The sequence below is a fragment of the Columba livia genome, chromosome 6 (genome assembly GCF_036013475.1).
Source record: "Columba livia isolate bColLiv1 breed racing homer chromosome 6, bColLiv1.pat.W.v2, whole genome shotgun sequence".
Classification (NCBI taxonomy): domain Eukaryota; kingdom Metazoa; phylum Chordata; class Aves; order Columbiformes; family Columbidae; genus Columba; species Columba livia.
This window is the reverse complement of record NC_088607.1, coordinates 2,595,737-2,618,832: the sequence shown is the minus strand read 5'-3', so window position 1 is coordinate 2,618,832 and position 23,096 is coordinate 2,595,737. Positions and strand designations below refer to the sequence as shown.

The 23,096-nt window shown below is 40.7% G+C and overlaps 1 protein-coding gene across 7 annotated transcripts; it reads left to right on the top strand.

Annotated features, from left to right (window-relative positions):
• Nucleotides 1-851: 851 nt before the first annotated feature.
• MKI67 (marker of proliferation Ki-67) lies at nucleotides 852-22,467 on the top strand. Of its 7 annotated transcripts, none has more exons than XM_065066719.1 (17): nucleotides 862-1,029; nucleotides 1,318-1,381; nucleotides 2,268-2,381; nucleotides 3,756-3,837; nucleotides 3,920-4,035; nucleotides 4,275-4,344; nucleotides 5,709-5,772; nucleotides 8,115-9,605; nucleotides 9,923-10,161; nucleotides 10,874-11,297; nucleotides 12,927-13,042; nucleotides 13,271-13,442; nucleotides 13,530-13,664; nucleotides 14,657-15,978; nucleotides 16,602-16,677; nucleotides 17,227-20,298; nucleotides 21,807-22,467. In XM_065066719.1, the coding sequence occupies exons 3-17, from the start codon at nucleotides 2,290-2,292 to the stop codon at nucleotides 21,944-21,946; spliced, it is 7,611 nt and encodes a 2,536-aa protein (XP_064922791.1). In that variant the 5' UTR covers nucleotides 862-1,029; nucleotides 1,318-1,381; nucleotides 2,268-2,289; the 3' UTR covers nucleotides 21,947-22,467. The 7 variants fall into 7 exon arrangements, with proteins under 7 accessions (XP_064922794.1, XP_064922791.1, XP_064922793.1 ...); XM_065066721.1 differs by having other exon boundaries at nucleotides 873-1,029; nucleotides 5,712-5,772; XM_065066717.1 differs by having other exon boundaries at nucleotides 873-1,029; nucleotides 5,694-5,772; nucleotides 17,230-20,298.
• The last annotated feature ends 629 nt before the right edge of the window (nucleotides 22,468-23,096 follow it).

Here is a 23,096-nt window from a genome sequence, read left to right as displayed (position 1 = left end):
TCGCAGCTGATTTTTAATTGAATTTTTTTTTTTTTTCCTTCTGGTTACTTGCAGTTGATTTTTTTTTTGCTTTTTCCTTCTAGTTACTTGTCAGTTGTGTGGGTTTTGCTGTGTGTTTTGGTTATGTTTTCTTTTTATTTTAAATTTTTCTTCCCTTTCTGACTTCAGATACAGAGCAACACACTATTTGTCTTGATTCTTGTTCGTTTTCCAGATTCTCAGACTCGGGTCTCAGTGTCGGTTCCTGTCAGGGAGCAGAGACAGGAATCAGATAAATGTATATAAACAACAGTAACTACGTGATTAAAACGTGTTTTGAAATCCTAGTTTAGTTTTTAACTGCTGCTTTCTCCCATCCTTGCTCCTTTTTAAAAATTCCTCCTTTAAAGCCCCTTACTTTTATGTTTAAGAATATTTTAATCTAATTACCAAAAGACTGGTGCAGAAGGCAGATAACAGATGCTTAAATTAGCTTAGAAACCAGTTGCCTAAATTAAGCTGAATATAAACTGCTTCTGGACCTTTTTTTTTTAATAACTTTTGGAATTCTTAGGAGGTTCAAGTGACAATAGTAGCTAAAAAGGGGCCCGGAAATCATCCAGGTGCCGCGGCCGGGGGGGAGCGTCTCTAATCCCGCGGCAGGGCCTGGTGAGAGAGGAGAAGATTTGTTTTTCATTATTATTATTTTTTAGAGCCCTCAGAAGGGTGCGCGACCGGAAGGGTTTGAAACCGGCGGGAGGAGCCGCCCTGAGGCGGGAACGGCTCCCGGGGGCGTTTGAAATCAAACCGCCTCCGCGCTTCCCATTGGCTGCGCCGCGTGTTCACGTGATCGCCCTCCGGCCAATCGTGAGTCCCCGCGCGTCTTTTAAAAAAAAAAAGAAAACAAGCTCCGCAAGTTTAGCCGCGCATTTCTCCTTCCGGCAAGCCGCCGTCCGTTAGGGCTATAAAAGAGTCCGGTGGCCGAGGGGGGAGGCTGTCCCTGCCGGCAGGCCCCGGTGTGGCCCCGCCAGGCACGGCGGCTGTCAGCAGGTGAGGGGGAAGGCGGGGGTGCCGTTCGCACGCCACCCGTGCTGTTGTTTCGGTGGTGCGGAGGGATACAGCTGCGAGTAGCGCGCGCGGGGGCCCGGGCGCTGCCGCCACTTGGGCCCCTCAGCCGGGGGAGGGGGAGGAGGAGGCGGCGGTGGGGCCGGAGCCGAGCGGGGGGTCAGGCCGAGCGGCCACGGCTTTGCGGCTCCATCCACTGCGGGACGTTCTGGGTCGGGTCTCCGGTGGCGGAACTTGGGCTTCTGCAGCTCCTGTGGCGTCTTTGGCTTGTAGGAGTCGATGAGAAGCGCCAACAGGGTGAGCAGAACTGAGAACTGACGTTGCTCGTAACGAACAGGTAAAGGCTTTTCTTATGGGGGCTGTCAAATACGTCCTGAGCTGTGTTGTATTTGGTTGTTGTTGGTTTTTTTTTGCCTTTTCAACACGTATTTTATGGTATGGAACCCAGCAATGAAGTTCAGCAGGATCACTCTTAACTACGTTAAGCCCGTTGTTTTTAACCTGCCGCTTTTAAACGTATGAGCTTCCATAATGCATTTGACATGTGCTTCTTTGAGGACTGCTTTACTTTTTGGCACGCATCTAGATATATAGATGTGAAAGGAATAGCGTATCTACTTGTGCGAAGACTGGGGGTTTGAGGGTTGTTTTTTATTTTTATTTATTTTATTTTTCAAGTTAAGCGCTGCTCTTCTTTCCCTGTGTCAATGTGCCCAGATGCACTTGCTGCCCTCCCAGCTGAACGAGCTGCCTGTCAGGACATCTTAGAAACAACTAAACTTTCAGCTTTCCTTTCAGTGTTTTCCAGCGAGTAGTAACAGCACCAAGTTCTATTTCAGGACCATACAACTGTACCAAATTAATCTCTGTTTATTTTAAGATCCAGCCTAAAAATTTCAGTGTATATAAGGGTAATAGCTGGATTCAGGTGAGGAGGGTGTTTACATGGAAACAGTTTTAAGTTATGGGATGAAATATAGCGTGCAAGTACCAATTGCAGATGTAAAAATAGCACAATTATGTGAATGTGTGATGAAAACTTCCCACCCTCTAAAAGCATCAGTTTCTCCAAATACATGGCACCTTCCCCTGTACGATTGCAGTGGTCACTTATGGTGAATAATAATAATTCCCACTAAGATTTCTCTGCTGTACATTGGAAAAAAATACGTTGATTTACTTTCATAAACATTTGGATGAGTCATCCTGACGTTCTTTTGTAGGTAAGTTTCCTTCCGCTTGAAGATGCCGCTCTTTGGGAATATTATTGTAATTAAGCGGAATGGGACGGACGGGATTGCTTTTCCACTCACTGCAAGTTCTTGTTTATTTGGAAGGTGAGAATTAGTTGAGTACTCGCGTACATCAAAATCATATCAGTGATGTTTTTCATGCGTATTATGTACTTTGTACTTGCAAAAGTAAATGCTTGTTCATTTGTGAATGACGTTCAGGGGAGAGAAGGTGACATTGGACTAGTGTTAATTGTAAGACTAAAAAGCTGAACTTAATTATTGTTGCTGCTTTTTGTCCTTTCCTGGCCAGAACTACTTTTTTTGTTGTTTTTTTTGATGTTTCTGGAAAAGGGACCGGCACTGATACCCAGTTGACAAGCAGGCAATTGTATTCTTTAATCCTGAGGCAGTTCACAAATAACTGACTTGTGAAGTGAGGTACATGGCTTGTGTTTGACCATTTTCATTATATCAGTGCTCTTCCCAAGTTTGGCTGGTTGTTTGATAGCGGGTTTTGAGGTTGATCCAGCTATTTTACATTAAAATATAATATTAATATATCTGAAGAATACATATGAAGACTTGACTAGAAGATCTTACGATAAATAGGCTTCAGAGAAAGTATTTTTACTTCTTTTAGACTAGGGCTGTTCAGCACTTTACTGACTGATAGATATCTTAAATAACGAGTTATTCAGTCCTGAGTCGGATTCCATAGTGAAAGTTTATGGGAAGCACTTCAGTGTCAATAATACTGTTCTTTAGCAGATGATACTTAATGGTATAATTGGGGAGAGATGTCAGGAGGTTCTGTGAACAGCAGCTCCGCTGTGGCAGCTGCTGTGTTTGCTGCCCAGGACCTACAGTGTGTCAAAAGCATTAGAGATTACCTAAAAAAACCCCAAACAAACAAACAAATCACAACAAGAACAATGAACCGTGAACAACTGAGTCCAAACACTTGGAAACATGGTTTTCACTTACTAACAACTTTTCAGAAGGCAGCTGTGGCTTCCAGGTGAGACCAAAGGTCCATTGACCTGATATTCTGTCTTTGAGAGGGATCAGTAACGAATGCTGAAGAGGGAGCTCAGGAGCACACGCTGGGATTTTCTAAAAAATATCCCACAGGTCTTTGGCAATTTGCAAGTCAGGGAACATGTAATCTCAAAGCACCGGGTATCTGTTGTAGACGTGTCTCTTTTAGCTGGTTGTGTGTGGCTTTTTTCAGAATTGACATATTTGATGTAGTTTTTCTGATATGGATTCTCTGATATTACAAAGTGCGAGCTCCTGTTATTTTTTGCCGCAGTTGAAAGACTTAAGTAGTTAATTTTCTTCATGTTGCCAAATTGAAGAAAGTATCATGCTGCTGTGCAATTATGAGCTGAAAAGCTGGGAAATCACCTAATTCTACAGCAGTCAGATTTTTGTCTTTTATGTGTCTTAAAACTCAGATTGTATTTTCACCCGCAGGAGAACAGAATGCGATATTCGCATCCAGTTGCCTCAGGTCTCGAAAGAACATTGTAAAATTGAAGTAAATGAAAACAAAGAGGTAAGATATATGTATGTATTTTAATGACATGTGCATTGCGTTGCACCTTATCAGACTGCTGAAATGTTTGTTTTCTTTTTAGGCAATATTGACTAATTTAAGTACAGTAAATCCAACACAGCTGAATGGTGGTTGTTTTCAGCAACCTGTGCCTCTGAAGCATGGAGATGTGTTAACTATTATTGATCGTTCTTTCAGGTGAGTGCCAGTACCAAACTGTTAATGCCTCCATCCTAAAGTGTGTTCTGCAGGCAAACAGCACCCAGAGCTTTGTGGGAACAGGCCACAATTTTTGATGTAGTTAAAGCCTTTAAAAGTGATTGGTATGTAGTGTTGGGGGAAGACAGCTATTTCAAGGTCATGTATCTTAGTAATGGGAATTTAGTCATTAACTATTTGACAAACAAAATCATTGTCTTTTTAAATATTTCTTCCAGATTTGAATATCCTCTCCAATCAACTCCAAGAAAGAGGCGTTCTAGATCTCCAAAAGCTGAAACGCTGCAGGTAATTTTGTGACTGTTGGCTTATTTATTGCAAGTACGTTGGGAGTAGAATTGTAGAATAAAATCCTAGAATCATTGAGGCTGGAAAAGACCCTTAAGATCATTGAATCCAACCATTAACCCAGCACTGCCAAGCCCGCTACTACCCCGTGTCCCTGAGAACCTCATCTAGTCGTGTTTTAAACCCCTCCAGGGATGGTGACTCCAGCACTGCCCTGGGCAGCCTGTTCCAATGCCCCACAGCCCTTTGGGGAAGAAATTGTTCCCCAGATCCAACCTCAACCTCCCCTGGCGCAACTTGAGGCCGTTTCCTCTGCTCCTGGCGCTTGTTCCTGGGGAGCAGAGCCTGACCCCCCTGGCTCCAAGCTCCTTTCAGGCAGTTCAGAGACCAGAAGGTCTCCCCTCAGCTCCTGTTCTCCAGCTGAACCCCCAGGTCCCTCAGCCGCTCCATCACACTTGTGCTCCAGCCCCTCACCAGCTCCGTTCCCTTCTCTCCACTCGCTCCAGCACCTCAAGGGCTTTTTGCTGTGAGGGGCCCAACACTGAACCGTTTTCAATTCCTTGTTCTGTTTTATTAGGAATGTTTTTTTTTTAACCATAGACTACCTTTCTGTTTAAAAACACAAACTCCTTGTCAGTTTCTGGTAATAGATACTTAATAATCTGTGATGTTACTAATTTACTAATACAGGTGAACTATTAAAAATTAATCCTTAGCTTTTTTGAATAGAGGGTAGGATGCAGGAAATGCAGAGTATATGCACTGGTTACCCTTGTACTTTGAATGGGGAAATGTGCCCTGGAGAATGAGCCTTTTTTTTGTTTGTTTTTCCAAGATAATCTGTTCTGTGTGCTGATGTATTGTTGGAATTTATAAATATCAAACTAAGCCTACCTTTTAATAAATTATTTTCATTAGTGGTTTTTTTTGTTGTTCTCAGCAAAGTTTTCTCCCTTAAAGGGGATGGTGTTAGTTTGTGAGTACTGTGGCTATTTAAAGATTATTTTATCCTTATTATTTTTGTTTTATTTAGATAAAAATTTCCTATGTCTTATAAGAAGGTGAGATTCAAATGCGCCTGCATCTATTCCTTATGGTACAGCTGCTTTTAGAGCTGATAATTTCAATGGTAAAACAAGACTTGAACTCTTGCTGTGTAGGTCTCCAGATGTGTTACTGGTCAATGTTCTTAAATTTTTGAAATATTCTAAAGATTTCATTTGTGTATTTTTAATCCTGTTTAGTAAACCGTGCATACGATTATATAAATCTAGTGGTTTGCAGTGTACAGTTGAAAGCTAAAGTGTAAAATATTTGTTGCTCTGCTGTAATATTGTACAAATTTACAGGTTCTTCATGTTCAGCAGGTGGCAGAGGTGGAATTGTCACGCAAACAAACTTCAGGATCTAAAAGTCTTCCTGCTTCAGGTTAGTACTTTTTTTATGGGAGGTTTGTTTTCTTTTTCTCCCTGAACTGTATTTATTGTTAGAGGAAAAAATATAGTTGAAAAGAGCAAAATAAATGTATTTAAGTCTTTTCAGTCTGAGTGCAACATACCTGGCTGTGTCAGTGTATTATCTCAGTCTGAGATGTTGTGATTTACCCAAGTCCTGCCAGAAGAAATCAGTTTAATTGCATTGTGACAAATGGGCATTGACAGCTGGAATTGGCAAAATCCATATATATTGCTTCAGGTGATTTGTGCAAATTCAGTTTATGAAGATCATGGCGAAGAAGGGAGTTGAATACACCAGCTTCGCAAATGCAGTACCAAAGTCAGCTGAAACTGATACGGGAAGCAATTTCCTGTTACATTTTACTTTCCAGGAGCATCAAACAAGTATAACGTAGCAAACTCACCTTTGAGATTAAAATTTAACTTTCTCTCCTGACCTAAAATACAACTAGATCACTTTTGAGCTAATATTGCGTTAGCTCATGTATTCTTTCCTAATTACAAATTCTATAATTTTGGAGGTATGCGGGAAGGGTTAATTTTGCTAATTGAAATACTAGTTTACAACAGCTGTTTCATGTCGAGCCACTAAAAATCTTTTAGAGCTACTAAGTCTGGACAGTTAAAGATCATAGAGTAGTTGAATGCTGGGACTTCACCTTCCCGTCCTTCTTGTCTTAAGTAATGCTACTGTTCAAGGGAAGATACAAGGTTTGTTAATTGGAGACGATTTATCTACAGCCAGGTTTGATTTTTATGGCAAACGTTTGTTCCAATGCCAAATCCCCCCGGCTGTTTCCAAGTGGTGCATTTCAGTGGGTTGTTGCGAGTGCATCTGTACTCCCAGAATCTGGGTGATCCGTTCCCCGAAACGATAACAAGAGGCTTTGCTTCATTGTTCTATAAACTTCAAGGGAACAACTTGTCAGTTCAGTAAAAAAAAATACTGAAGTACTTGTGTGCGGTTGGGTAAAGGCTTTCATAGGAAGATGTAGTTTTCTGGTTTTGCTCTGGTTCTCTTTCCCACCCTCACTCCTTTTCCCGTTTCCCAGGAGGTAACTGACAGGCTTTTCCTTGTACTTCAGGTTCTCCACCTTCACCTTGTTGCAGGGAGTAACTTAGGGTTCTACTTACAGAACAACGTTTAGATTTCTCAAAGAGAAGTGTGACTTTCTGTTTTGTTAACTGTAGACATTATTTACAGTCCAAAGCCTTGCAAGTACTCTTGTGTGAATAAACCCTTTCTTAGCAAAGTGCAAAACAGGCCCCGTTTTGCAGATGTCTATAATGTCTCCGTGTTAGCCTTGGATCATTATTTTTTCCCCAGTCAGTTCCATTCTTCCCAGCAAAGAGCACACTGGACCTTATCTTGCGAGTGTTCAGTGTAGTTTGTAGTTGTTTTTGGTAAATATGAGCAGAACTTTACAGCTTAAGATTTCAACAAGTCCAGTTTATGAAGTAACACGAAGCAGAGAGTATATTAAAAATCACACAGCCTTATACTTCTAGATGATTCATTATATTTAGTGTGCGATAGACAAAAGACTGATAGGAAACAAACGGGGCTCATCTACTGACCTGTGAGTAGTAAAACCATTGCCATACAGCTTATTTAGCAGGGAGCACTTCAAGGGGGCTCACCCAGGCTGCCAAATTTATAGAATAAAGTGGTTGACGTGTAGTCACGTTGCACACAGTGGAAAGGTCTGCACGAGACTCCCTGCACCCACAACTTCTCAGTATTAAATGGTTTGACTGGAGGGGAGACAGTGCATCCGCCACACACCGTTACATAGATTATTTTCCATCACAATTAAGAACGGTCAACATGTATCGGTATTTGTGCCAGCAGGCGGGCATGCTGATACAAAGTAGTGTTGAGAAATAGACCTTGCAGAGGTATAGATTTGTTTGAGGTCTCAGCTTCTTGTGGCTTTAAAAGGCACCTTTTATCAGATGCAATCTGTTTGCTTGCGTGTACCTCTTGCTCATGGAAAACACAAAGCAAAGCATGCAACTTCAAGAAGAACAAAAGCATGAAATAGCAAGTGCCTGCCTGAATATGGGCTAAATTCCAGATTGCAACCTAAAATCTCTGCTCAACAATTCAATCCTAATGCTTCTATTATGAGAGAAGTTGTTAGAGAGCTTTATTTACAGTACTTTATCCTGAACCCTGGTTGAATGTCTTGGGAGAGGAGAGGAAAGGAAGGGATGTTTTTCTGTATTTATGGGACTTAGATTTGTAGCTCTGCAATTTTGAAGTAACTCTACATCTGTATTACTTCGTGTTTTCCTTTGCTTACTTTGTAGATAATGGTGAGTGTGAAGGAAAAAATGCCAATGAAAATAAGCAAAACACAGAGGAAAATATTTCCAAATCTGTACCCATCAAACTACAAACACCCAAATCTTCACACAGAATACATCAATCTGCTAGAAAGCAAAATGAACCATCTCCTTTTAGTGAACTCTATGAAAAACTGAGACGTGAGATTAAAGTGAAGAAACCTCTGCATGAGGGAAACGAATCCCCAAAAGCTGCAAAAGAAGATGGTAGGAGAGTTCTGCCAGAACCAGGTGCTCGAATTTCATCATCAAGTTGTGTTTATGATTTGGGAAGCCAGGCTGAAAAAGAACTAGACAGAAGTGAAAATGTGGAAGAATGTAAAAGAAAAGTAGAGCCAGATGTGATCTGTTCAGAACTTAATCGGATCTCAGCTGTAGGAAGTGCTGCCAGGAAGAGTTTTACCAGAAGTCCTCGAATTTCTGGTTCAAAGGAGGTGTCAAGAAATACTGGTAAAAGAAGTGACGTGCAGGATCATAGGGAGCCCAGTACAGCAGGGAGATCTAAAGATGCTGAAATTACACCCAAAGCCAGTAAGGAAAAGGATGGAAATGCAGCATTTCCCCGGCAGCTGTGCACTATACAGCGCTTGGATTATCCAGATAAAATACCCAGCTCTGCAATAGCGTTCGGTAAGCCAGCACCAACAACTAACACAGCAAATGTTTCTGGAGTAGATAAATATGTTCTGTCTACACCAACATCCAGAAGGAAGAGTCTTCGGTCTCATTTCACATCACCTACCAAGGAAACCACTGGAGTGAATCCTGTAAATACCGATACCCCAACTCGACGAGGTGTGTCATTGAAACCTGAGTCTGTTTCAGAAATTTCAGCCGAAACTCAAAGGGAAGATTTGGTGTGGAGAAGTGAGAGCCCCAAACAACTGCCTTTGACAGAAAAGAAATCCTTGAAACAGAGAAGAAATAGTAAACAACGTACACTAGGAAAACTTGTGCAAGACGAAGTGCCAAAAGAAATTCACGATCAGGCAAATTCTGTTAACTCAAAAGAGGGACATCCTGAAACTCCTGCCAGTTATTGTAACTCCAAGAGTCCCAGAAGAAATAACAGGCAAAGTCAAGAATTATCAAACAAAAGCTCAGAGAAACTGGCTTGGGAAGGGTTAACACCAGAACTGGCATCTCCTGCCAGTCAGAAATCTGGCTCTGGAAGAAAGAGGAGTCGGGCACGACGGAGCTCTGGGCTGCAAACCGGGGAGGCAAACGCTGGTCAAGAACATCACGACACGACCACAGACAGAAAAGACGGCGGAACTAAAGAGGAGGCGGCCACAAAGGGGGATCTTCAGAGACAAGATGCGGAAGATGCTGGTGTTACAGGACTTCGTCGGTTGTCATCAAAGAGAAGGTCATCTGGAAGCGTGCCTGTTCCCAAAGACAATGTGGCTGCCTCCGAAATGAGCATTTCTGGCCTGTTGGCTGGAGAAGAATCAGGTAAATATATTTAATTCCCTTGTTTTTGTACTTGAGAAATTCTCTGAGCATTTTTGTGAGAATATTTCTGCTTACATATAACGTGGAACTTGTTGCTGAGCTATCAGTTCTGAAATATTTATTATGTAGTTATATTTGACCATAAATCTATACAATTTTATATAGTTTACTTTATTGGATATATTTATCTTTAAAGTAATTATCTTCTGATATGTTTCCAACTTTAAAATACAGGAGTGAGCACTCTTTTCTATACTGATTAAAATGTTGACTTGGATTCTTCAAAATATACAAATATTTTCCATCATTATTTTTAGGCCAGACGAAAAGCATCTCTCAGAAGAGGAAAAGCCTGGATTTGTTACTTCAGCCATTAGGAAAAAGAAAGAGGGTGTCTTTTGGTGGTCATTTAAGCCCAGAACTATTTGATAAAAGTTTGCCTCCCAACTCGCCCCTGAAGAGAGGGGCGACTCCTGCAAGACAGAGCGTTCCCTTCGGAAACTCGCCACGGGCTGTGCTGAAAAAGTCTCAGGGATCGAAGCTTTTTGTGGCCCAGGTAAACCTGAAGCCTGATCGAGTCGCTAAGACAATGTGAACAGAATTTATAAATTCTAAGAAATTACAGAATAGTTGTAAACCTTGGTAGAGGTATTTTGGGAAGGGGAAGTTTTAATTAATTGCAAATTAAAATGGTATTTGAAATCAGCAAATTTGAATCAGCGTTTTTTAACTTCTCCATTGTAAGAAAAGGCTCAGCTTACACCTTATATCTACCTGTATTTATACAGATGTGTTTTTATTCACCTCACACATTATTGCTCGTTCTCATGCGCACGCAGGAATATATTTGTGTGTGTTTGTGCTCTTCAGCGGGGTCTGCAAGCTCCAGTTTACCATAAATAACAGAAAACAGTCATTTGTTGGCAGACTGTGCAAACCACTGCCACGTGGTTTGGCTAAAGGTTTGAAAACATTTGCTGCCGATTTAAGCTGCTTAGAATGTGTGTAGTGTACTTGATGTGGATAAAACTTGAATAAAGTAGTGTAATAATCTCAGTTAGTTTGTGCAGTTGAACTTGCATTTGTCTTTTGAGACTCTTGAGATCTAAAACTAGTTGCGAGTTTATTTTCAGACACGTAAGGCTTTTTTAATTGATCTGGTAATATTTTATGCTATAATGTTTACTTGTCAGAGATGTCCGTGACCATTTGTCATTCCGCTATGCACAGTAACAATTTTATCTTCTATGATTTTGTTTTTCTACCAGGAACTTTCTGAACACTCACAGAAAGAAAAAACATCACCAAAATATTTACCAACCCAGAAGTCCCCGGCTGCCTCATCCCCCGTCTCTGGGAAGGCAACACCTACATTTGCTTTAGATTCTCCAGCAACTTACACAAAAGGACGTTTCTCCATTTGTTGCATCACGGCACCGTTACCGATTGCAGAGGAGAAAGATGCTGTTGCAGAAGACGTGAATACAAAGGGGAAAAACGGTGCTCAAGTGAAAACACCTAAATCTTCTCCCATGAACCAACATGATAAAAGCATTTTGACGGCTACACCTGACAAGCTAACGAGAAGTGCACAATTTGCTTTGAAGGGCACTCCCCTGAAGAGGAGAAGTGGGGCTGTAGCCATTATCAACGCAAAAAGAAGAAGTGGGGCCTCTAGTGCCAATCTACTAGGTTTGTTTCAGCAATTCATTTTTAATATTAATTTAAATGCTTTAAAATACAGGAACAAAACTGAAGTCGGCCATTATTCATTACGCATAGGCCGCCACATGACTGACATATCTTCTGGTGGTTTTTGGACTTGTTGGGGGCAACTGGGAATTGCAAAGTGTTACATTCTTTTGTATTCATAAAACAAATTGCTAAAACATTTAGAACACAAATCTTGATGTTCAGAAGTTGAAAAATGGTAGAGTTAAGGTTTTCTTTGCAAGTTCAGTTGCAATACTGATTTTTCAAGTCCTTGGAGCTCAAGTAGTATTGAACTAAATCAAATCATATCAATTACATCCATTTTGACATGAAAACATGCACTTTATAGCAATCTAGCTCCAGTTTGTTTTCTTTGTGCCTTTTTTATACACAGTTGGCAACTTTTGTCCACAGAGTGGACTGCGCCTAAGTGTTGACAGTGTTATATAACACATAGAATTAAAGAATAGGGTGATACCTAAGTGTTAATTTGAATATTTTGAATCAGAGCATTTGAATTTGAATGTTGACCAATGGTTTAAAATAGTTTTGACAGCACTAAAAACTTAATTATGGGGAGCTCTGGTTCTTGACGTTTTTGTCTTGGAAGAACCTTACAGATAAGGCGTCTTTGTCTTATGCTTTTATAAAGTACATCAATTTGACTCTTTGGAAGTCAAACTTAAGGCTTCCCACCAACACCCCCATTCACCCAGGAATTTTTATGACTTTTTACCATCTGCATTTTTTTGTAGTATCATTTTAAACTTCTGAATGAGGTACTACATACAATGTCTCAACGATGGGCTCATCATCATTATTATTACATGAGATAAAATCACAGGCTATCACAATACTTACTGGTTAATACAGCTGAAAGTGCTATTATTCTTTAGAGAAATAAGTGGGTTTTTCCAGTGACTTCCATTGTTACATTCATTTTAATACCAGCAGAGTATTTGACAAATATTAATGACATACCACTTTTCACCAGCTCTCTGTAATGTGTAAGTAAGTGGTTTTCAACACCAGTGCGTGAGTTTCTTCTGTAAAATGAAAAGACCACCACAGTTCTCAAAAGTTTTCTGTCCAAAATAAAGCTCCTCGTGTTTCTCCAACATCCACAGGAATTCTGTCCAGAGAAAAATAATATCCTTTTCTTCAGAAATGGCATTCCCCTTAATATCTCTGCTTAAAAACATAATGATTAAATGTTAAATCTCATGTCCCACCAGGGAAAAGTTCAGGTGTAATAATGAATAGGACTGAAAGGCAAGTTTCTATTGAGAAAGGTTATTTCCTTACAAAAAGAGTGAGGATGGAATTGGGTCAACGTTCGATTCTAGGATCTAACACCTATTTAATGCTGTATGAAGCTTTTTGTTGTTGTTTTGGTGTGGAAAGCTGTGCTGGGTACTTGGCCCCTTGTTAAACTTCAGTCTTCCAGTTGAAAGCATTTCACAGAGCACTTCAGGTGTTGTCAGATGAGACAACAAACAGTTTCCTACACCCAACTGCAGCAAATCCATTGGAATCATAAAGAAAGACTTGTGAACTTGCATGTGTACAGCTGAGAATTAAGGTGGATGTTTCTCTTTTGCTTTCTAGTTGCCAAATCTTGGGCAGAAGTGGTAAAATTAGGTGTTGCAAGACCACAGTCAAAGACTGTTAAAAAAAGTGTCCGAAAAGGGAGATCTGTGAAGAAGATAACTAAATCACCAAAGGTATTCTTTTTCTTTTCATATTTGTATTTTTTGTTTGGTTTAGGGGATTTTTTTTGGCATAACCACAAATCAGCTTGCAGGTATTTTGCTATGGAAGCTGGATGCTTATGAGCTTTTAGTATGATATTAAATGGGTGTTGATTTCTTTGTTACAGCATATAAGAAATCTGGATTTTATAAGACAGCAATCTTTGTTTGCTATTTTATTTTCTCCTTTCCTCTTTGTAGACTCCAGAAAGAAAAATCAAGAGTCATTTTAGCACAGGTCACGCAGAGTCACCTGCTACAATAGTTGTAGGTAGAGCTTATTCCACCACCGTCAGAACGGCTGGACGCGTCCCTAAGGTGATAAAAAACCCTATTTTGAAGTTAAACATGAACATGGACGAAAGCTTCACAGGTAAGTTTTTCAAGCTGTTGCTCGCTTGGCCAACTATCTAGTTCTCTTATCAATACATATGCTCATTTTTCTAAATATAATTTATAGGAATGACTGAAATGTTTCAAACTCCAGAAGATAAGAGTGGAAAAACGTTACCTTTGGCCACTGTTCAGAAGGCTGATTTTACGCCGACATGTACTGCGATGGAAATGTCTGACTTGCACACTCCTGAAGAAACTGGTAGGTTTGTTATTTGAAAAGAAAGGAAATGATTCGCTGTACTTAGGGGTAGTTGCGTGTGTGCCGCTTGACATAGTGATTAGTCTCAGCCTTGATGTACCAAGATGAAGCATCTGGCAACCCATAAAAGCCACCATTGATTTTTAGCGTGTATTAAAGGACCTTTGTGTAGCTCCAGTTAATTTTTATGTAGCTGTTATATGTCTGTTCATTCTATTTGATATGAAACTTCAAAACTGTTGAAGTATTGTGTCCAGTAACTCTTGTGCTGAAGCACAGCCCTTTCTTAATCGGTTGTCTCTGGATACATCTAAATCCAGTGACAAATGTTCACGGTTTAAGGTGTCAGATTAGAAGGATTTGTATTAAGATGGTACTTTGCATCTTTTGCTAATAACCTTGCAAACCAGTCATTGTGTCACTGCACAACTCAAAATTATTGAAATTAAAATACTGTTTTTTTTGCATCTGGATGATGCTGTTAGTCATAGGGTTTAGTTTTATGTAGTTCTGCGAGGAGCAGGAAGCTGGACTTGATGATCCTTATGGGTCCTCTCCTACTTGAGATAGTCTATGATTTTATGATATAAATTTTACAAAAATCTCTTGTTTTTTGCCTCCTTGGTGTCAGAAAGGTCAAACGTATGTTCTTTAATGTGAAAACTTCTGATTTATGTCTGATATTGCTTCAAAACACAAAGGAAATTGCAATTAAAAACTCACACCACTAGAAATTTTAGGGATAACAGAACACATTAATTTTATATCATATTAAATAAGGAAAATAATCAACTTTGTTTATAGTAATTTTAAAACATGTATGCTGTGCCTTGCAGAGACTAATTACTAAATCCATTGTTGATGTGCATTTTTGGATTTTGGTTTGTAGAAAACTTTGGTTGTTTGAATCTGTTTTACTTAGACAACAATTGGAACGCTTGGATTTTCTGCTTCATTTGTTTTCCAAATTACATAACTATTCCTCATTTCAGGAGAGATGATGGTGTCACCGTTAAATAATTCAGATGCTTCAGAACAGAAACAAGACACTCCGGGCTTTTGTCACTTCCTGGGAGAGAAGTCTCTAAAGTCTGTGTTTGATGCAATAGCCACAAAAACTCCTGAAAAAGGAAAAGCTGTGCTGGAAGAAAATATCAGTGTGGATAGTCTGACAGTTCCAGATGAGCATGTGACTCGGGTGAAATCGGGAAGGAAAAGGAGGACCCCGAAACAGAACTTGGAGCCTGTAGAGGCCTTGTCAGGCATCAAGGAGCTCATGAAGACGCCGAAGCAAAGAGCGGAACCAGTAGAGGCCTTGTCGGGCATCAAGGAGCTCATGAAGACGCCGAAGCAAAGAGCGGAACCAGTAGAGGCCTTGTCGGGCATCAAGGAGCTCATGAAGACGCCAAAGCAAAGATTGGAACCAGTAGAGGCCTTGTCGGGCATCAAGGAGCTCATGAAGACGCCAAAGCAAAGACTGGAACCAGTAGAGGCCTTGTCGGGCATCAAGGAGCTCATGAAGACCCCAAAGCAAAGACCAGAACCAGTAGTGGTCTTGTCAGGCATCAAGGAGCTCATGAAGACCCCAAAGCAAAGGTCAGAACCTGTAGAGACCTTGTCGGGCATCAAGATGCTCATGAAGACCCCCAAACAAAGGCCAGAACCGGTAGAGACCTTGTCGGGCATCAAGGAGCTCATGAAGACCCCCAAACAAAGGCCAGAACCGGTAGAGGCCTTGTCAGGTATCAAGGAGCTCATGAAGACTCCAAAGCAAACATCAGAACCGGTAGAGGCCTTGTCAGGTATCAAGTATCTCCTGAGGACACCAAAGCAAAAGTCAGAGCCAGTTGAGGTCCTATCAGGCATCAAGCGGCTCATGAGAACCCCACAGCAGAAAGCAGAGCCAGTCGAGGTCCTATCAGGCATTAAGAAGCTCATGGAGACCCCACAGCAAGAGCTCGAACCTGTTACAGATGCAATTGCCTTTAGAAGATTGCTGAAGACTCCAAAGGAAGCAGGAAAAGCTGTGGCAGGTGTTACTTTAACTGAGAAAACTCCAAAACTGAAATATGAACCGGTAGAAGACATGATTGGGGTCAGCCGTCTTTTCAAGACACCAAAGGAAAAAGTGGAACCCGTAGAAGATGTGTTTGGTATCAGCAGACTAGTGAAGACGCCGAGGGAGAAGAGTCAACCAGTTGATGATTTTGTGGGTCTGCAAAGGCTTATGGCAGAACCCAGGCAGAAAAGTTCCAATTTTGAAGTGGACTATGTTGGAGTTACGGAAATGTTTGATACACCAAAGGAAATGAAGGTAAAATACTTTCTTTAGATTTTGGAAATAATTTATTTAGACTTTGAAGCCTGTGGTGGAAATGAATTCTTAGGCCTCCTGGTGTGACATCTTGTACGTTATGGCACTTCAAATATGTCACTCCCGTAACCTCTGCAGGAAAATCTGCCTTCTAGAAAAGCACCTCATGTTGATTTGAAAACTGTGAAGATTACAGTCTTTTTTTTTTTTCTGGTCATGTGTTCCTGTTATGTTTAAACCATCCTTTAAATTGCTTTAACACCATAATGTAGCCCCTAAGTCTTTCACTTGTCGCTTCCTGAACAGACATGATTTTATAGAGATAGCTAAATCACTGTTCATTTGCATGTGTTAGTATGTATTTTCTTTGAGGGAACCCTAAATATAGTTACTGAGGTTGCTCTGGGTTACCATTCTGACCTCCTCATTCACAACGTCACCACTCCTGTCATTTGCGAATTTTATTAGTATTATTTTATATGTTAATTCCTTGATTTCATATTAGAGAAAAGTATTTGACAAGACTTTTTGCAGCTGTTACTATACATTAATTTTGCGTTGTTAGGCTCTGTTATTTCTTGTCCTGTCTAACATGCAGTTATTGATTGTTGTTTATTCCTTAGGTCAAATCACTAAATGTTATGGATTCTAAGGAAGAAGATACTGCACCTCCTTGTACTAATTCCAGTCATCAGAATGGTAAGTACAGATATTTTAACGAGATGAATAATCAATATCCAAGGCAATAGATGTTACTATGAATTTTTAAAATGTGTTATAAAAATTCCAAAACACAGAGGGCGAAGCGTACAGAGCTCATGGAGCGAATACCAGGTGCGGGAGTTCTACTGGTGTAGAAGTAACAGTGTAGTAGTTTGTTGGTGCGATAAAGTCTGCATCTCTAAACATGCCAGTGTAAAAATGCCTGATATTGAGGTCTCCACTTACAATTATCTTTGCGAAGAATTTCAAGAATATAGGTTAGACCTATGAATGCTGCCTAACAAATAAACCAAGCATCTTTGATCAGAAACCTGGCCTTTAGTGCAGGAGTTGGTTTAAAAACTTTGTTTTTCTTTCCTCCTCCTCTCTCTTTTCCTCCTCCTCCTAGTAAGTGTGGTTTTTGTTAGATTTTTAGCAAGAAAATCAAAACTCCCAAATACTTTGTGTATAGTAACGTATACCTTTTGTTTGTGCTCTTTTCTATGTAAAAACTTTGAATGGGAAAAAAAACCCACCCTGTTTTAGAAGACAAAGGAAATATTTCACAAGGTGAAGCTTCTCAACAGAAGGAATCAACTAGTGAAGAGCAGCCTACCCAGAGACCAAGGGTCAGACCAAGGAAGACGGTACCTCCCGCTTCAGCAAGACAGCGTGAAAAGGATTTGAATGTAAAAGAATTGCAAGGGCTGGAAAAAAACACCACCCAAGAGGAGACAGAAGAGACCAGCACTTCAGCTTCAGCACCTAAAACCAAAGGAAGAGGAAGGAGAGCAAAGCATTGTATACAGGAAGAAATTGGTTCAGCGCCCCCTAAGCAGGAAAAAGTTGAAACTGTTTCATTTGCGGAACCACATGGAATTGCTCCAAGACCAGCAAGAAGTAGAAGGAAAGAGCCAAAGGAGTTAAAAGCTTCAAGTGAGAATCTTGAGTCTAGTGGAAAAAATTCTTCAGTGCTACGAAATGAACCTGCAAATACGAAACAGATTTTGCAGGAATATGGCATCAGTGACATAGTAGAAACTGAAGGTGCTCCAACCGTAAACACAATAAGTGTGTCTGGTAGCGCTCAGCATGAAAGTGTTCAACTGCAAACAGGTTTAAAAAAAGCTGAAAATGAATCTAATGAAGGTGATGGAGAAAACAGTGAGGAGATATTTCTGTCACCTGGGAAGAGGTCTAGAGGAGTGAAAAAAGTAGAAAACACAGACCCACTGATTCCACCTGAAAGAGGAAGAAGAGCTAAAAATGACCAAGTCAAACAAGCTGCTTCAGAGGACATTCGTGGGACAAGGAGGCTTCGAAAAGAACCACCAGCAAAGGTGGTACAGAAAGACAAACAGACTTTTGACAAAGATGCTGAGACTGCCACAGCAGAAGCCGAAAACAGAGCTGAACTTGAAATAAAGACAACAGAGAAAAGAGTGATGTCTTTAAGAAGTGTTAGAAAACACTCAGCTGAAGCAAAAGCAGACGTTTGTGAAACGGCACTTGAAAATACACAAACCATTCAGAAAACTCAGGAAACTTCAGCTAAAACTGATAGTGAAACACAATCACACCTCAAAAATGAGATTGAAGTGTCTCAGGAAGATGAAGGAGCAAATGCTCAGGAAAATATAACAGAAACATCTCAAAGATTAAAGGCAGAGTCACCTTGTGGAGGGACAAAGCAAATGCTGGTGACTGCTCTGAACTTGGAAGCAAACCGTAGTGCAGTAGGAGAAACAAACAGAACAAGAAACAGGAGAGGCAAAAATGACTCGTTGGAGAAAAAGACTGTAAACAGCCTAGAAATTATTACTCCCAAATTTAAGTCGGAAACAGAAGTGGATGAATCTTCCCTCAAAGATTCTTTGGGCTCCGCTTGTGTCAAGAATCCAGAAGAAGTCACGAAGGACCAGGGTGACCCAGCTGGCACATCAATACCTGCTGCAAACAGTGACAGTCTTGCTCGTGGCCATCAAAAGCGGACAAGAAATGGACAGAGAATACTTAAAACAAACCAAACTGAAATCTTGCAGGAGAATCAAGCAGAAAATCACAGAGTGGCTTGTAGAAGAGGTAGAGGTAGAAAAGTTCAGTTTGTACTTGAAGAAGCCAGTTCTAAAACAGTTGGAGATAAAAGTTCACCTGAGGATGACAAAGGAATGACTTACAAAGATGGTCAACATCAGACTTCAGAAAATCCTTCTTCACAAGTAAGGAGGAGCAGAAGGAAACAAGCTGATTCCACGCCACCAATAGCTTGTCCTACTTTTATGGAAAATCAAACATCAATTGCAGATCACAGTCAAGATAAGGCTTTTGTAAAGGAGCAAGATTCAGCTTTGGGAGCTGCTCCCTCTTCAACAGAAGAGCAGCCCCTGAGACGAGGGAAGAGACGAGAGGTTGCTGCAGCACCAACGTCAACATCTCTTCCTATCAGCAAAAGACGTGGGTTGCTAGAAGGCAATGATAAAAAGATGACTGTGAGGGAAGATCAAAATCCAGCTTTGGGAAACCAGACTTCACAGGCAAAAGCAAATGCACCAGCAAGGGGCAGAAGGAAAAAGATTGATCCAGTGGCAGAGGTAAAAAATCCATCTCCTCTCCAGGGACAGTGTGGCTCTTCAGAAACTGGTGATAAAGAGCAACCTACTAATGAAGAACAAAATGTGCCTTTGGAAACAGTGTCCTGTGCAAAAGAGAAGCCATTAGGAAGGGGCAGAAGGAAAGGAACTGCGCCTGCATCACACACAACTAATTACGTTTCTCTTAGAGGAAAACGCAGTTTACCAGCAGATAATGGTAGAGAAGAGACTCCTAAAGAAGATCAAAATGTCCCGTTAGAAACTTCTGATTCATCTGTAAAAGAAAATCAATCCAGAAAAGGCAGAAGGAAAGATGATGTCATCTTGTTAGAAGCCACAAGTTCTATGCAGGTAAAACAGGGCTTATCAAAAGCAAGTGGGAGAAAGAGTAATAGGGAAGCAAAAAAGCTCAATTTGGAAAATTCTGCTTCCCAAGAAGAGATGAATCTTTCAAAGGGGAACTCCAGGCAAACAACCACTTCAGTGGCTGATAGTTCCATCTCACTTCAGGGTTTGCCAGAAGGCGGTAAGAATGAAACTCCTGAAGAAGCACAGAATGTGCTTCTGGAAGCAGCTCCATCCGCAAAAGAATATCCATTGAGAGTGGGCAGAAAGAAAGCCATTTCCTCCAAATCTGAGGAAACAAGTTCCGCTTTTCTCAGGGAAAAACCTGCCTTGCCCCAAGGTAGACGTCAAAAGAGGATTCTTAAAGAAAGCGAAGATACGTCTCTAGAAAACAATTCAGCCCAGGAAAAAACAAGACAACTGAGGAATAAAAGGAAAAAGGTAGAATTCCAAGCAGAGGCAGCTACTTCAACTTCTATCCATAAAAACAGTGACTTGCCAGAAAATGATGGTGCTTCGGAAACTCAGAATGTGTGTTTGACATCCACTGGTTCTGAAAAAGATCTTCAGCCTGGCAAAGGGACAAAAGGGATCAGCCCTGGCCAAGCAGCAGCCGCCACCTCTCGCAGGAGGAAACTTCCCTTCCCAGCAGATGACTTGGCATCCAAAAAACCCAAATCAGGTGAGGCAAGAATCTGCTTGCTGTTTCCTACGCATAACTAAGTTATCTATAGATAAAGTTTATATCATACATCGTATAACGTTTATATTGCTGTCAGCTACCATGTTCTGATGTCTTTAATACAGCAAGAAGACTTAAGGAAAGAGGATCTATGTTATCTTATATAAGCAAGATGTTTTTCCTCAATAGAAGGGATTAGTTTTTTGGGATGTGATGTGTATTCTTCCTCTGCTGGGGTAATCAAGCGTCTTTGTGCTCTTCTGTGATACATTCTCTCTGAATCCATAGGAAAAAATTGTATTTTAAAGTAAATACACCAACTTACATGCAGAAGACAGTAATGACAGAACACGAAATGACATCTTTGTAGCACCGTTAATCTTGTTTTGCCCTAAATACCCCCTAAGCTCCTGCTTTTATATCTCCAGATTTTGGACGACCTTTAGTGGTCATCAGCTGGTTTATAGAGTCGATACTAGAAGGGCTTGTGCTGTATTTGAGCTAAAAAGACAGGAAAAGTTCCACACGTCTCCCATTTCCTCCTTTACTCTTTTGCTCTTTGCTCTTTCTGCCAATACAACTCTTGCTGCAGACATCAAAAACATTCCCTAGAATTTTCAGCTCGATGTGGTGCTACCCAATAACTGCCATGATGCAATTAGAAAACGTTATCAAATCAATGTGTGCGAGTGGATATAACAACGAATCTGTAGAGCTACATATTGAGGAATTTCCTGCCAAATTGTGTTAAAAACCTTACCGGGATGTGACCGTGCCCTTTGTTTCATTTATTTGGACTCTTCCCCAGTGTTTATCCTCATACGCCATGTGCATCTCTCTTGCCATGTATCTTGCTTTATTGAGTTTGAGTTTGTTTCCCTTTACACACGTGCTATTTCCAGCTTCCCGACACTGCTGGAGGTACTTGCCAAATGATTCATCTCCTCTGCTGCTTTACTGCCTGCCTGGGTAGTCTCTTTTCCAGGGAGATGATAATTCCCCACATGGATTTTGGTGCTGGTTTCTGTGTCTGGTGCTTGGGTTGACGTTCATCTCTTGGAGCAGCTGAACTTTTCTGTGCTGTCTGATGCTCACACAGGTGTCTTGTCTTCTCTTTATGCCTAAATCCTGACTTTCCAGCTTTGCCTGGACCATGAAACTGTTACTATATATTCATCTTAATAGTAATTTTCGTTTAGTGTTGGATATGTTTTAGTTCTATGGATCAGTAGAAGGAGTTTTAGCTAAAATGGGAGCTAATTGGTTTTTGTGCTCTCATTAATGTTAACCTACTTTCACAAATAGCTGGTAAGTCCTCAGGGAACTTTCTTAAAGGATATCGGATGTGCAGAAATACGGGTAACTGGCTTGTTGAATTCATAGATATCATCTTTAGAATGTAGTCATTAGGGAATCCCCTTTAAAAACAACGTAACTGGAGATTGAGTTTTGTATAAAATGTGTGATTTATGATACAAATTTAGTTATTTTTTTGTATGTGCGTACAGAGAATGATGCAAACGGAGCACTGCAGAAAGGGAGAAGAAACCAAACCAGAGAAGAACCCAGCGAAGAGGCCGCGAAGGCTGCTCGGGCTGCTGGAGGGACGGACAGGAGGACAAGATCGAGCGCAAGAACAAGAAAATAGTCTGAACAGTCACAGAAGCAGCTTTGAAATCAATTTGGCGATTGAAATTGTAGATTTTTTTTAATGTGAATTGATTTGCACTCAGATGTTAAGCTCCGATTTTGTAAAGCTATCGCTGAATTATGATATTATAAAAAATACCTTTTCCTTGTTTACAGCTACGGCGTAGAGACCTGTTTTAGCAGATGTGTCTGTGTGTAGTGGTTCCTAAACCATGGGTGCTTGTGCCAATCTGCAAACAAAGATGATTCTTTTTGTACTTGTGTTTATCCCCTTTTCCTGTTGCTCAGCAGTCAGGAAGCCATCGTGCGTTACTACCAGTTGAATTCTAAGCTATTTTCTGCTTGAACTTTCATGCGCTTAAGTCTTATCTTTCATTACAGTTCTGTAAATATTCTTTAAAAAGCTATAGATGTATGAGCAGAACTATTATGCTGAAATTTTGATAACTTTTTAAAAAAAACTTAAGTTTGTTTTACTGAAAAGTGCGGATTTGTAAGTCATTAAATTTTTAAACAATTTGGGCCTTGTGTGTTTTGTGTTCTTAAGAACAGTTAGTGTGTAATTTCTACCATCCTCTTATGAGCATATTTCAAAGATTCGTCTTTCCTGGCCACAATGACGCATTTTTGGAACCGTGCCGTGGATCTTCTGCAGCGCAGATGCTTCTGTTGTAAAGACGGACACACCGAGCAGCATTTCCACGAGTAAGAGAGTGTGTGAAGTTGTCATGTTGCCCCTTTTCATGGAGTTGCAATTAATGAGGAGCAGCTTGTGCCGTTTGGAGACGTTTTAGAGCTCGGTGTGTGGGTAAGAGCACCCAAGCACAGCTCAGCTTCAACCACGCTGGAAATGGAGCCACCAGAGACCTCGTGGAGTTGGGGCAGCAGGTCTGCAGTGGAAGCCTCCTCAGATCAGCCACCTGAGGAAGGTTTCTTGAGCACTCAGACACCTCGATAACCTGGTAAGTGATGTGGGAGATCACCTTATACTCGTGGGAAAATACACACTTTGAATCATCACTCTGGAGTTTTGGGTTCTGATCCCTTGAGATTGAGTTGATTCTGTAGTGACTGAACCTGTAACCAATATCTGAACCTGTGTTTTACAATGCTGTAGTGCTGAATAATTTGTAGTTAGTTTTCTGCTA

Excerpts from the sequence above, each read along its gene's own strand:
- MKI67 (XM_065066716.1), top strand. The coding sequence starts at position 2,290 with ATGCCGCTCTTTGGGAATATTATTGTAATTAAGCGGAATGGGACGGAC. Across the intron at positions 10,162-10,873 it reads CGAAGCTTTTTGTGGCCCAG|GAACTTTCTGAACACTCACA; the intron begins GTAAACCTGAAG and ends TTTTTCTACCAG. Across the intron at positions 15,979-16,601 it reads ATACACCAAAGGAAATGAAG|GTCAAATCACTAAATGTTAT; the intron begins GTAAAATACTTT and ends TTTATTCCTTAG.